This window comes from Heptranchias perlo, chromosome 12 (assembly GCF_035084215.1).
Source record: "Heptranchias perlo isolate sHepPer1 chromosome 12, sHepPer1.hap1, whole genome shotgun sequence".
NCBI classification, from domain to species: domain Eukaryota; kingdom Metazoa; phylum Chordata; class Chondrichthyes; order Hexanchiformes; family Hexanchidae; genus Heptranchias; species Heptranchias perlo.
This window is the reverse complement of record NC_090336.1, coordinates 17897357-17910933: the sequence shown is the minus strand read 5'-3', so window position 1 is coordinate 17910933 and position 13577 is coordinate 17897357. Positions and strand designations below refer to the sequence as shown.

Sequence of the window (13577 nt, the reverse complement as noted above, 5' to 3'; positions counted from 1 at the left end):
GTGAATGTTCTAATATTGAGCAATACAAAGTAGAATTGGAAAAATTATGCAGCACATTTCATAGTTTACAATATTCACTGAATCAAAAAAGACATGTTTAATTTTTGCTTAAGGAAATACAACTCTAGTGTTAAATTAAATACACAACAAAATTCCTTGACGATGCAAAGTTGCAGCCAGTGAAGTGAAATACAAACTACCAATTCAATACCTTGTTCTTTCGGGCTCTCCGGCTCCCCTATCGGATTGCCTTTCAAATACACAAAGGGAAAATTCTGGATCTCTGGAGGCACAGAGCGCAGGCTGTTATTCTGCAGGTCAAGTCTAGACAAGTTGGGAAGGTGGGCAAGGGATGCTGGGACTGTTACAAGTTGATTGCTGTGTAGATGCAATTCCCCAAGAGACATCAGGTTTGCTGTGTGCAGGGACATAAAGGTTTGTGTCATTTATAACTGATGTTTAATGAATCGCTATCAGGTCACTTACAATATCAGCATCTAAAATTAGATCTTATTATTCCAACATCTTAAAATTAAAACATACATACCGAATTCTGGAAAAATGCAAGGTTATTGAATGTTTATCAACAGTACGAGACTGCAGCTGATTTGTAAATGATAAATATTGACTGATAAACATTAATGGGAGCTTCTATCCAGTGATTTAGATGCTAACACTCTTGATCATAAAAGGTCTGATCAGAATGTTAATTTTCTATCTCTATCTTGCCTTTGAAACACTTTTATTATGTGCACCAAACTTGCTCTTGCACGGACATGTAATTAAATATACTACTCCTTAACGCAGTAACGCAAATCAAATTAAATTCAAACATTTCACACGTAATTATCTCTTAATACTTTTGCTAATCTTAATACCATAACCGTATGTGTAATCTTACATTAACGGTCGATTCCAAAACTCAAGATAAATCAATGTTCCAGTAGTCAGAATTTTTCTTCCAATTAACTCACCAAGCGTTGATGGCACAGTTTTCAGCTTATTCCCTGAAAGATCTAACCGTGTACAATTGGGGAGGTTTCCTATCTCTTCGGGAAGCATTTCCAGTTCATTTTCGGAGATATCTGCGGTCTGAAGTGCCGAGAGTTCACCGATGCTGCCAGGCAACTCTCTCAGCTGGTTTTTCATCAGTGAAAGGAAAGTCAGTTTTATCAGCTTGCCGATGCTGTTGGGCAGTGCGGCCAGCTGATTATGGCACAGCAGAAGCACGGTTAGCTCCTCCAACTCGGTCACACATTCAGGTAAAGAGGTAAAGCTGTTGAAGCTCAGATCCAAATGGGTTAAGTGCCGGAGATGTCCAAATTCCACAGGCAAGGTTGCCACCAGACCACGCTGACACACGCCATATTCATCCTTGAGGTGGCCACCTAGTGAATGAAATTTAACATAAGCCCCATTAGAGCATGTACAGTGCAGTGTCCAGGAATAAACCCAGGTGTTTTTTGATAGGATTGATGTACTCAGATTTAGAACAATGAAAACTGCCCAAATCACTGTGACTATAAAGCTAGTATGTTAGTAGCAGTTGTCTATTTGCCTCCTTGTGTACACAGCACTATCTAAAATGCTGGAAATGCTCAGCGGGTCAGGCAGCATCTGTGGAGAAGGAAGCAGAGTTAATGTTTCAGGTCGATGACCTGTCGTCAGAACTTTCTAAAGCTCCGTCCCAACTTCTAGAACTGCAAGATATTAATCCAAATAATATCATACAAGAAAGGAAATCAAGAGATCATACTGTGGCACACACACAGTGTGAATCACACTCATGTAGATAATCTACTCTCAAGAACATTTCAAGATTCAACGGGATAACTTTTCATCTAATAATAAGTAATAAAACATTTATTATTTCTCAAAATGTAGCCTCAGCCTGAGCAGTGATAATTTCCAGGTACAATAAAAGCAATTTAAGATAATTGATTTTCAGTCACCTGGGTTTCTGCTACACTAATGAAAATAAAAGCAAACTTGGTGCAATCCACATCACTGACTGATCCAGTTCACATGGGGGTACTGAGCTGTAGGAAAGAGTCAATGTACCAGGAATTACAAGGAATGAGAAAATAGAGACACTTGGAATATTACTCTATAGCAAAAGCTCATTTACTCACAGAAAATCATTAGCTATCACTTCAAAAAATTAAAGATAGATAATTATGTGAATTTAAATAAAACGATAAGTGAGTCAGAAGTGATGGCAAGGTATATGTACGACTGCATAATCAAATCTACTTTCATTACCTTTAAGCACAAGTGATTTCAGCTGTCTCAGTTCAGGAATGATCGCGAGTGATGGACCAATCTGCTCCTCATTGCAGTTTAGACGGAGAAACTCAACCTGTTGCACCTCCTCTCTGCGTGTATTGTAAAGCACAGAAAAATGGCTGGTGCCGTTTGGAAACGCGTCTAAATTCAGTCTGTTGTCTGCCAAGTACACATCGGCAGTGTCGACAGTGCCGGCCTCCCACAACAACTCCGCCATCTTCTACCATAGCTCAGCTGTGTGAGGTGCATGTTCCAACATGCCGGTCAGACATTAGGCACTTTTCACAACAATTCTCCCTCAAGAATAGGCTGCAATGTAAATAATTGGCAAAATGAGACAGCTATAAACGAACAAACATGTTAGCTAAGCGTTTCATTGTACATCAAGTTAGGGCAACAAAATTATGTTTTGTGTGTACTCCAGTTTTCTCCCCTCCTCTCCTGACGGTGTTGACCCATATTGGGGCATAGTTCCCTAGCTTTCCAGTAACTTGCCCATGGAGAAATCTAGACAAGGAATGTCCACAGGTTATTCAATCAGGAAAGCAAGACTGTCCAGCACAATGCTGTCTTCACCTGATTGTCACATCTGTGCACTTTGTGTATACAAAGAAAGACTTGCCTTTATATAGCACCTTTCATGACCTTAGAACATCACAAGGCACTTTACAGCCAATTAAATTCTTTTGAAGTGTAGGCACTGTCGTAATGTAGCAGCACACAGCAAGGTCCCACAAACAGAAATGAAATAAATGACCAGATCATGTCTTAGGTGTTGACCGAGGGATGAATGTTGATCAGGACACCGGGAGAAACTCCCCTGCTCTTCTTTGAATAGCGTGATGGGATCTTTTACATCCGCCTGAAAGGGCAGACGGGGCCTCGGTTTAACGTCTCATCTAAAAGACGGCAGCTCCATCAGTACTGCACAGAAGTGCCAGCCTAGATTATGTACTCAAATCTCTGGAGCGGGACTTGAGCGACCCACTGACTCAGAGGCGAAAGTGCTACCACTGAGCCAAGGCTGACACCGAATGGGATGAAAGTCTCCTCTGTCTGCAAGAGTCCTATGTGAAATGAGTTTGGGAAGCATCAATCCAGCTCCTAGCGGGCCTAAACCAACGACACAAAACTGCCTCGAATTCAGCAAAATTAACAGTCTCGGTCAGGGGCCACAGGATGGCTTATGTGGAAAATAGATAAAAGTCAGACTGGTGCAATGTGGTGTGCTTTTCTGAGGTTGGGCTGAGGCATATTGTTGAGCAAGAGTTGAAGGAGCTTTACTCTGCTTTTAGCTGTGCTATAGAAAAACAGCCATTTGCACTTAATATCCTCTGGATGTTCCAAATGAATTATCTTTGAAGTGTAATCACTGTTGTTATACAGACAAATGCAGCAGCCAATTTGGAAACAGCATGGTCCCTCACAACAGTAATGAGATAAATGATCAGATAATCTGCTGGTTGAAGGTTAAATTTTGGTCCGGACAACAGAACTCCCCTGCTCTTCTTCAAATAGTGCCATCGGAACTTTTACATCTACCTAAACAGGCAGAAGAGTTCGATTTAATGTCACTGTAATATGCAGCTCTCCCGTGGCACTGCGTGGAAATGGCAGTAATTAAGACTTATCACGTCATTAAAAAGAGAGTACGTAGACTGAAGTGGACAAGCCCTATCTTTCTGTGGCGAGTTTAGTTCGTATCTACCGTCCAAGTTCAGGAACTTCATAGAAAATAGGAGCAAGAGTAGGCCATTCGGCCCTTCGGGCGTGCTCCGCCATTCAAAATGATCACGCCATTCAATGCATTTGAACGGTGAGTCATACTGCTTATTCAAGTCTTGTGGTGGGATTTGTTCACAATCACAGGCAAGAATGCTACAACTGAGATCGAGCCTATGAGGATTTCAAAGGTGGATAGGCTGAGATAGGGGTGGAATCGGGCGATTCTCTAAAACTCTCCATCTCTCTCTCTCCTCCTTCAAGACCCTCCTTAAAATCTGCCTCTTTGACCAAGCTTTTAGTCACCTGTCCTAATATCTCCTTATGCAGCTCGGTGTCAAATTTTGTCTGATAACAATTCTGTGAAGCGCCATGGGATGTTTTACTATGTAAAAGGCACCATATAAATATAAGTTGTTGTTGTTGTTGAGGTGGAAGTAGTGGGTCTTTGTGATGGGAGGATAAGGGGCCAGGAACTCAGCTCAGAGTCAAAGAGGACGCAGAGTCTGGTTCAACCCGAGGCTGGCTGAGGAGGGGAATGGAGTCAGTGGAGTTTGTGACAGGGGCTGAAAACAAGGGCTTCAGAGCTTCCCAATGCATAGTTGCAGCAAATTAAGACTCATTCAAGACTGGATGGCGGACATGCAGTCTGATAGCATAGAGGCAGTGGAGTAACTGGCCAGATCTGGCAGTGCCTGATGCTGAAACTAAACATCTGAAATACAAGATGTTCCATTCTGCAGCACTGACATCCCTCACCTTGATGGGCAAAACAAATACAAATTTGTAATTGTGTTCTAATTCATCAATATAACCAAGCACAGTTTGTAAATATTGGGCCAGAATTCGCTGTCAATATAACAGTGATGCTAATGGCCTTCACCATTATTTATGCACAAATCACACAGCAACTTCAAGCGAGGGCAGATGTGAGGTTAAACATGAAAATCCGGAAGTTGCTGTCCGAGATGCGCCACTGATAGCTTCCCGAAAACTGCATCTCACTGTCTGATTCACCGTTTAAATACGTCAAACGGCGTGAAGTTCCTGAACTTGGACAGTAGATACGAACTAAACTCGCCACAGAAAGATAGGGCTTGTCCATTTCAGTCTAAGTACCCCTGTTAACACCGTGATAAGTCTTAATAACTGCCAAAAAACTTCTCTGGCACTGAAAATTAACTTTCACAAGTGTGGAGTCTCATTCCTTCAGCTTTTAAGATTTTTTTTAATTTAATTTAAATTTTTTTTTACTATTTCTTTCTGACTCTTAATCCAATCTTTCTTTCCCTCTCTCTTTATTTCTCGTTCTGTAACTGATTTGACATTGAATTCACCACACTTCCTGATTCAGGCTCTGCACTGTTCATTAACAATCCTTCAGTCTGATTGCTTAAGGAGATACTCAGTGGCTTGCCCTGTTCACACAGGTCCCAGATGCCCTGTTGTGATCTCCCACTCACAGCAACTTGCCCTGCAAAAGCTCATGGAAACTAAACGGGCAAGGATAACAAATGACAGACGCTGTTCATTCGCCAGCTACGGTAAATTCTGGCCCATTATGCTTTTAAGTGTCATGAGCTCAGCTTTCAAACATTGATGATATCCAACTGTTCCTCTCTGCCACTTCTCTCAGGCCCTCAGCTGCCTCTATACTGTCATATTCTTATTCTTATTCGATATCAAATCCTGGATGAATCTGAACTTTCTTCAGTTCAACATCAGGAAGACCAAAGCCACTGTCTTCAGTCACCACTCATTTACCACGTACTTCATTCCCTTCCCCTCACCACCCACTCCCTCCCTCCCTCGGGCGCAGCTTGACCATTTGTAATTTTGGCATCCTGTTCAACCCTAAGCGGAGCTTTAAACCCTGCCTCCTATCCATTACCATCTAGGATCGCTTACTTCCACCTCTGTCCCCATCGCAGCCCCTCTGCCGCTCAAGTTCTCATCCATGCCATTGTCGCCTAAACTCTAAGTTGTATAAAACTCTTCTGCACATATCCGGTCCCACTCACTGATCAACCCCATCCTCACTAACCTACTCCCCGCTTCCCCCCACCGACCCCGAACGCATTCGATTTAAAAGTCTTCTCTTCTATCGCTGCATGTCCTCCAGTCCTTCATCCCCTCACAAAGGCTTCACTCCTAACTCCACATTTTTGTGCATTCTGCATGCACAGATTTCTACCAACTGCAGCTATAACCTTAACTGGTGGCTTTCGAAGAGGGAATGAGTCTGGACATGATGTTGACTTTCTTATTACTTACCACCATTGGAGGCATACACTTCAGCCATTTCAGTCCTACTCTCTGGAACTCCACCTGTAACAAAATCATAGAATGGTTACAACATAGGAGGAGGCTATTCAGCCCATCGAGCCCGTGCCGGCTCTTTGTAAGAGGAATCCAGCTATCCCATTCTCCCACTCTTTCCCTCCAGCCCTGCAAAATTTTTTCATTTCAAATATTTAACCAATTCCTTTTTGAAAGCCACGATTGAATCTGCTTCCACCACATTTTCAGGCAGCGCATTCCAGATCATAACTACCTGCTGCGTAAAAACGTTTTTCTTCCATAAGACCATAAGAGATAGGAGCAGGAGTAGGCCATTCGGCCCCTCGAGCCTGCTCTGCCATTTAATGAGATCATGGCTGATCTGATTTTTACCTCAAATCCACTTTCCCGCTCTTTCCCCATATCCTTTGACTCCCTTGCTGATCAAAAATGTGTCTAACTCAGCCTTGAATGTATTCAATGACTCGGCCTCCACAGCTTTTTGGGGTAAAGAATTCCAAAGATTCACAACCCTCTGGGAGAAGAAATTCCTCCTCATTTCCGCCTTAAACGGGCGACCCCTTATTCTGAGACTATGCCCCCTAGTTTTAGATTCCCCCATGAGGGGTAACATCCTCTCAGCATCTACCCTATCGAGTCCCCTCAGAATCTTGTACGTTTCAATAAGATCTCCTCTCATTCTTCTAAACTCCTATGAGTATGGACCCAACCTGTTCAATCTTTCCTCATAAGACAACCCTTCCAAACCCAGAATCAACCTAGTGAACCTTCTATGAACTGCCTCCAATGCAAGTATGTCCTTCCTTAAATAAGGGCACCAGAACTGTACACAGAACACCAGGTGTGGTCTCACCAGTACCCTGTACAGTTGTAGCATGACTTCCCTGCTTTTATACTCCATCCCCGTAGAAATAAAGGCCAATATTCCATTTGCCTTCCGGATTACCTGTTGCACCTGTATGTTGACTTTTTGTGTTTCATGTACGAGGACACCCAAATCCCTCTGTACCGCAGCATTTTGTAGTATTTCTCCATTCAAATAATATTTTGCTTTTTTTTATTTTTCCTCCCAGAGTGGATGACTTCACATTTTTCCACATTATATTCCATCTGCCAAATTTTTGCCCATTCGCTTAACCTGTCAATATCCCTTTGCAGACACTTTGTGTCCTCATCGCAACTTGCTTTTCCACCTATCTTTGTATCATCAGCAAATCTGGCCACAAGACATTCCGTTCCTTCATCCAAGTCATTGATATATATTGTAAATAGTTGAGGCCCCCGCACTGAGCCCTGCGGCACCCCACTAGTTACAGGCTGCCATTTTGAAAATGACCCTTTTATCCCGACTCTTTGTTTTCTGTTAGTTAGCCAATCCTCTATCCATGCCAGATATTACCCCCAACACCATGAGCTCTTATCTTGTGCAGTAATCTTTTGTGTGGCACCTTATCAAATGCCTTTTGGAAATCCAAATATACTGCATCCATTGGTTCCCCTTTATCCACCCTGCCCGTTACTTCCTCAAAGAACTCTAATAAATTTCTCAGACATGATTTCCCCTTCATGTCGCCTTTGGTTCTTTTGCCAATCACCTTAAATCTGTGTCCTCTGGTTCTCGACCCTTCTGCCAATGGGAACAGTTTCTCTTATTTACTTTATCTAAACCCATCATGATTTTGAACACTTCTATCAAATCTTCTCTGCTCTAAGGAGAACAGAAGATCATCATGGGTCAGATTGGCTCAGTGGAAGCAGCATCACCTGAATCAGAAGGTCATGGGTTCAAGTCCTACACCAGCACATAAGCACATAATCTAGGCTAATATTTCAGTGTAATACTGATGGAGTGCATAAGTGTCAGGGGTGCTGTCTTTTCAAGGAAATGTTAAACCGAGGCCTCCGTCTGCCAGCTCAGGTGGATGTAAAAGGTCTCACGGCACTACTAAAAAAAAAGAGCAGGGAGTTTTACCAGTGTCCTGGATAATATTTAACTCTCAACCAACAGCACATTAACTACTGTAGTTATTTGCTGTTTAATGGCAACTTAATGGACGCAAATTTCTTCCTTATCAAAACTCATCTCTTCGACCCCTCCTAATCTCTCCCTGCCTGTTTTCCTTACGCCTTTTTGTGAAACGACTTGGGAACAGTTCTCTGCATTAAAGGCGCCACGTAAATACAAGTCGTTACACAATCGGCGGAATGTCGTCTTCCTGTCAAGTTCTGCGGAGCTACATAGAGCTTGTTTAACAACCTTGGAACAGGTTACCACTTCCCTTTAAGTAAACAACGTTCTTATTCTGGAAGTCACACGGCAGTACTTTACAATTCCACTGACATTATTATTCAAGTGTCGCACGCCTACCGTGATAATAGACTGTTACAAAAAAAAAATTTAAAAATAGAAAATAGCTCTAGTTTAAAATCGCAAACTACGATCGCCCCATGAAAACAGACCGAGGCATTCGGCCTACACAAAAAGTTTAAGATGGAGAGAAAAAAAAAAGCTAAGCCTGTTACTCATCACATGTCAGCACAGCACCGAAATTAAACTTACAAATCCAATCGGGGCGAAAGAGCCGGCGACCCCGCGGCGAATTGCGAAAAGTTTTTCCAAAGTTGAAGGAGCCCTCCGTCGATCGCTGTGTTGATGATCGTCTCCAGGTTAATGCGGAACGCGGTCGCACCGCTCTCCTGCCCGGTTATTAGACCATTTCTTCCCGCCTCATGGCGCTGTCCCAGTGGTCGAGAGTTACTGTGTTGCAACGTTCCAACGTTAGAACGTTACGACTTTGCAACGTTCCAAAGTTAGAATGTTACGACTTTTGCAACGTTCCAAAGTTAGAATGTTACGACTTTTGCAACGTTCCAGAGCGAGCGGAACAGCCTTTTCTGCCGCAGTCTCCCGCCCTTGTTAACAGTGATGGGCTGCTGGTTTCAGTGGCTTGCCCCGACTGCTGTGTGTCACACACACTGATTCAGCTGCGAACTACTTAAATTGTCCTGCACCTGAGCTCGGCCACTGCGATCTCTCAGAGTGACAGATGGTAACGCTTCAGACCAAGCTGTAGTTCCCGCGCCACTGGCTTTGCAAATAACTTCCTGGAAGTCTGCAATTGGAAAAAGATAAACTGGAGATTTGGTAGATTTGTTTTTTGTGCTTATAAGTAAATTAAGCAAGGGAACGAGTCGGGGCCATTCAGAAATTGCTTTTTAGGCTGCCATGTGGACTTCACTGTATAATGAACTTCTTGTAGATTACAAGGACGACTGGGTAATTCGCTGGATTAATATTCGTATCCTTCTACAGACAGAAAATGTCAATTTACATGGCATTTTAGCACTTGGTATATATATTTTTTAAACTTATATATGGCTGGAATTTACCTGGCCAGGTTTACTGACAACTGAAAATAGTAATGGCTACCACCGCAGCTGTTTTCTGCTGGAGATAAGGTATCATTTGATATCCGACACCCCCGCAATTATATTACAATGCAGCAGAAAAACACCTATCCAAAGCTGGTCTAGTGATGATGTGGAGATGCCGGTGATGGACTGGGGTGGACAAATGTAAGGAATCTTACAACACCTGGTTATAGTCCAACAGTTTTATTTGAAAATCACAAGCTTTCAGAGCTTACCTCCTTCGTCAGGTGAGTGAGTGAAGGGTTTTAAAATCGCATATCATATATTAGGCTGGGAGACAATCATAGCAATCAAAGGTGTCATTGGTGTTCAGACAGGTTAGCCACGGAAAACATTACATCCCAGTATACTGAATACACAGTGGGTCAGATTACACAGACAGAGAGAGAATGAGACCCAAAGGCAGAGAGAGAGAGAGAATGTCCAGTTGTATTAAAAACAGATAACTTTTTTTTCCCGCTGGTGGGGTTACGTGTAGCGTGACATGAACCCAAGATCCCGGTTGAGGCCGTCCTCTTGGGTGCGGAACTTGGCTATCAATTTCTGCTCGACGATTTTGCGTTGTCGTGTGTCTCGAAGGCCGCCTTGGAGAACGCTTACCCGAAGATCGGTGGCTGAATGTCCTTGACTGCTGAAGTGTTCCCCGACTGGGAGGGAACCCTCCTGTCTGGCGATTGTTGCGCGTTGTCCGTTCATCCGTTGTCGCAGTGTCTGCATTGTCTCGCCAATGTACCATGCTCCGGGGCATCCTTTCCTGCAACGTATGAGGTAGACAACGTTGGCCGAGTCACAGGAGTATGAACCATGCACCTGGTAGGTGGTGTCCTCTCGTGTGATGGTGGTATCTGTGTCGATGATCTGGCATGTCTTGCCCTTAATTGCGGTAAATCCGATTTGAATCTAAGTTTTAAGGAAGGAGGTGATGTTGATAGTTTTATTTGGGCTTGCCATTATAAGTGGGGCAAAATATAAAGTGAGTCATTTCATAACATCACTGAGCAATAAAGCACTCACCCTATTTTCTCCTGTCAATCGGACAGGATGACCTACAAAATGAGCTATCCTTGATGTTATAAAATGAGCTATTCTTGATGCTAATGATTTTATGCCTGAAACCTATAAGCAAAAGTTTTTAAAAATTCAGATAAAATCTGCTTAGTACGTGTGGAAGATTTGATAGAGAGTGAAAATTTAATGGATTACCAGGGCCTTTGTCACCTAATGTTAAGAGACAGCCTTATTATGTATCTAACCTGCTTAAGGGGACGATGTGGGATGTCACTTGGCACCCAACCTGGCAGAGGCCTGAGCAAACCATTCATCCCTGCTTCAGTTGGATGGCGGGTGAATTGGCGAAGACAGCTACAGCACCCGGCTATAGTTGGGACAAAGATGATGGCGCCCGATGGTTTTGGTCACAGGGAACCCACAGGCATTTTGTTATCAATCGGGCTGTGCTGGCAGACCTTGCCATACAATGCGTGAAACCGTGGTTGGAGTAAGGTATCAGGCACAGGAGCCTGTTGGACAGTTTTCCACTTAGCCCGTGGAATCCTGGGATCCAGAATGATTGGCAGCCGTGGCGACATCGGACTGAAACACAAGGAACCTCCCCCAAAGTGGGGGGGGGGGGAGTGGGGAAGGAACTGATGTAACATCTTAAGACTTTTACCAGTATGGCCTGTAATTTACCTGCTGTAACTTATGTTATGATATTGCTCGAACATTACTTTCGACTTATGAAAGCTTAACTCCCAAAGCCGGCAGACATGAAATCTAGACTATTGCCATAGCAATTCTGAATATTAATTAGGAAATAATGGTAAATCATTTAATACATATCCTGGCACTTCATGCCACAGTGATAATGGTTTCAGGGTCGGGGGGGGGAGGATACCGGGCAGGCCAGCCATCAGACTGTTTACTTTTGCACACTACTTTAACCTTGACACAATAAGGTATTTAGTGTTTGTGTCTTTATTTTTATTCTTTCTTGGATTGTAGGGGTCACTGTATCACTAGTTGCCCTTTTGTGGCACTTTTATACAACTGAGTGGCATGCTAGGCCACTTCAGAGGGCAGATAAAAGTCAACCACATTTGTGTGGGACTGGAGTCACATATAGGCTGGACCAGATAAGAACAGCAGGTTTCCTTCTCGAAAGGACATTAATGAACCAGTTGGGTTTTTGCGACAGTTCAATAACTTCATGTTGCCTGTAGGAATAAATGAGTAGGGGACAAGACATGAGGATGGTACTAAAGCTGAGCTTGGAGGACACCTGTGGCTTCATATTGCTATTATCCCTAAATACTCTTATGTACAGAGATGTCCAAGTGGCCTCCTCAAAGGGACTTGAGGGCTTGTTATTTTTGAACCTTCCTCCGGTTCAGGTCTAGTTGTGCAAGCAGGGAAGCATTCTTGACACATTGAACAAATACATACACAATTACAGACATGCCAACCTACAGAACAAACATAGCAGATTTCACTAGGTTACAAAGTCTTATTTCACTTACAGTCCCCTCTTTTCAAAATAACAGACATTGCTAAACTCTAATGGGTCATCGGGGGGGAAACACTCTTATTTGGTACCAGATGATGGCCCATTAAGATGTTTTAAGAGAAACGAGTCTCATTGAGGGTTCTATTACTCTTGATCCATTAGCCCCCTGGCTGAAGGATCATTGTTGCCGGCCACACTGAAAAGCTTTCGCTGTGTTTTTTGAAGTCTGCACTGAGACAGGAAGATCAAAAAAGTTTCCTTCACAATTAATAAAACCGTCAACCATGAATAGGTTTCAGGGACACACAAAAAAAACCTGGCAACATTTTTAAAACCCAGTCTTACTGTTGGCGCTGACAGCGAGGTTACGCGGGGAAATGCCCCTCACAAGTTTCTCCCTCTGCAAGTCGGGCGGACATCAAAGCCACCCAGATTCTGCCTCTCTCCCGCAGAATTCTCCGCGCCCGGGTGGCCCTGGAGATGGACACAAAAAAAAGGAGTCACTAAAAAACAAGGAGTCACTGTTGTGCTACATGTAACCCCACCAGCGAAAAAAAGTTATCTGTTTTTAATACAACTGGTTATTCCATCTCTTTCTCAGCCTTTCGGGTGTGTGTGTCTCTCTCTCTCTTTGTGTTCTGACCGTTTTTATATTCAGTAGTCTTGTATGTAATGTTTCTCTGTCTGAACACCATTCAACTCCTTTGATTGCTTTGATAAAGGGCAGTTGGAAAGATTATCTGTAAATCACCAGGCATTGTTCTCTGACTATATATGCTGTGCCTTTATGGAATCCCACACTCACCTGACGAAGGAGGAAAGCCTCCGAAAGCTTGTGATTTCAAATAAAGCTGTTGGACTATAACCTGGTGTTGTTAAGACTCCTTACATGTGATACGATTGGTTGTCTTTCATGATGTGGAGATGCCGGTGATGGACTGGGGTGGACAAATGTAAGGAATCTTACAACACCAGGTTATAGTACTACTCACCTGACGAAGGAGATAATCTCCGAAAGCTTGTGATTTTAAAATAAAATTGTTGGACTATAACCTGGTGTTCTTCTCATTGGCTGCAAGTTTTTGAACCGCAGCTGGGTGGCTTTTTTTAAAAATCAGATCTTTTTTCTATCTTTTTGTTGTTGTTCTCCTCCCCTCTCCTGCCTTCTCCCGGATTCAGAGGTATACAAGCAAAAGGGCTAATACTTCCCCCCACCCCCCTCCCCCTGCTCTCTAACCAGAGCTCTAGCTCTGACCTCCACTCGGCTCCACTCAGCAGTATCAGCTGGGAAGTTCAGTCGGGCTGATTCCTTGATGGTCTGTCTGAAAGA

General features: G+C 43.3%; 1 protein-coding gene across 2 annotated transcripts in view; it reads right to left on the bottom strand.

Moving 5' to 3' along the window:
• pidd1 (p53-induced death domain protein 1) overlaps positions 1-9333 on the bottom strand; it is a 50922-nt gene extending 41589 nt beyond the window's left edge. The window contains exons 1-5 of one of the 2 annotated variants that reach the window (XR_010964562.1): positions 8870-9333; positions 6283-6336; positions 2263-2595; positions 975-1388; positions 212-415 (exon numbers count right to left, since the gene is read on the bottom strand). Coding sequence is in view for 1 of the 2 variants with exons in the window: in XM_067993716.1 (XP_067849817.1) it covers positions 212-415; positions 975-1388; positions 2263-2503 (859 nt within the window). In the remaining variant the exon portion in view is untranslated. The remainder of the gene's footprint in view (positions 1-211; positions 416-974; positions 1389-2262; positions 2596-6282; positions 6337-8869) is intronic. The other variant, XM_067993716.1, reaches the window with a different exon arrangement.
• Between the last annotated feature and the right edge of the window lie 4244 nt (positions 9334-13577).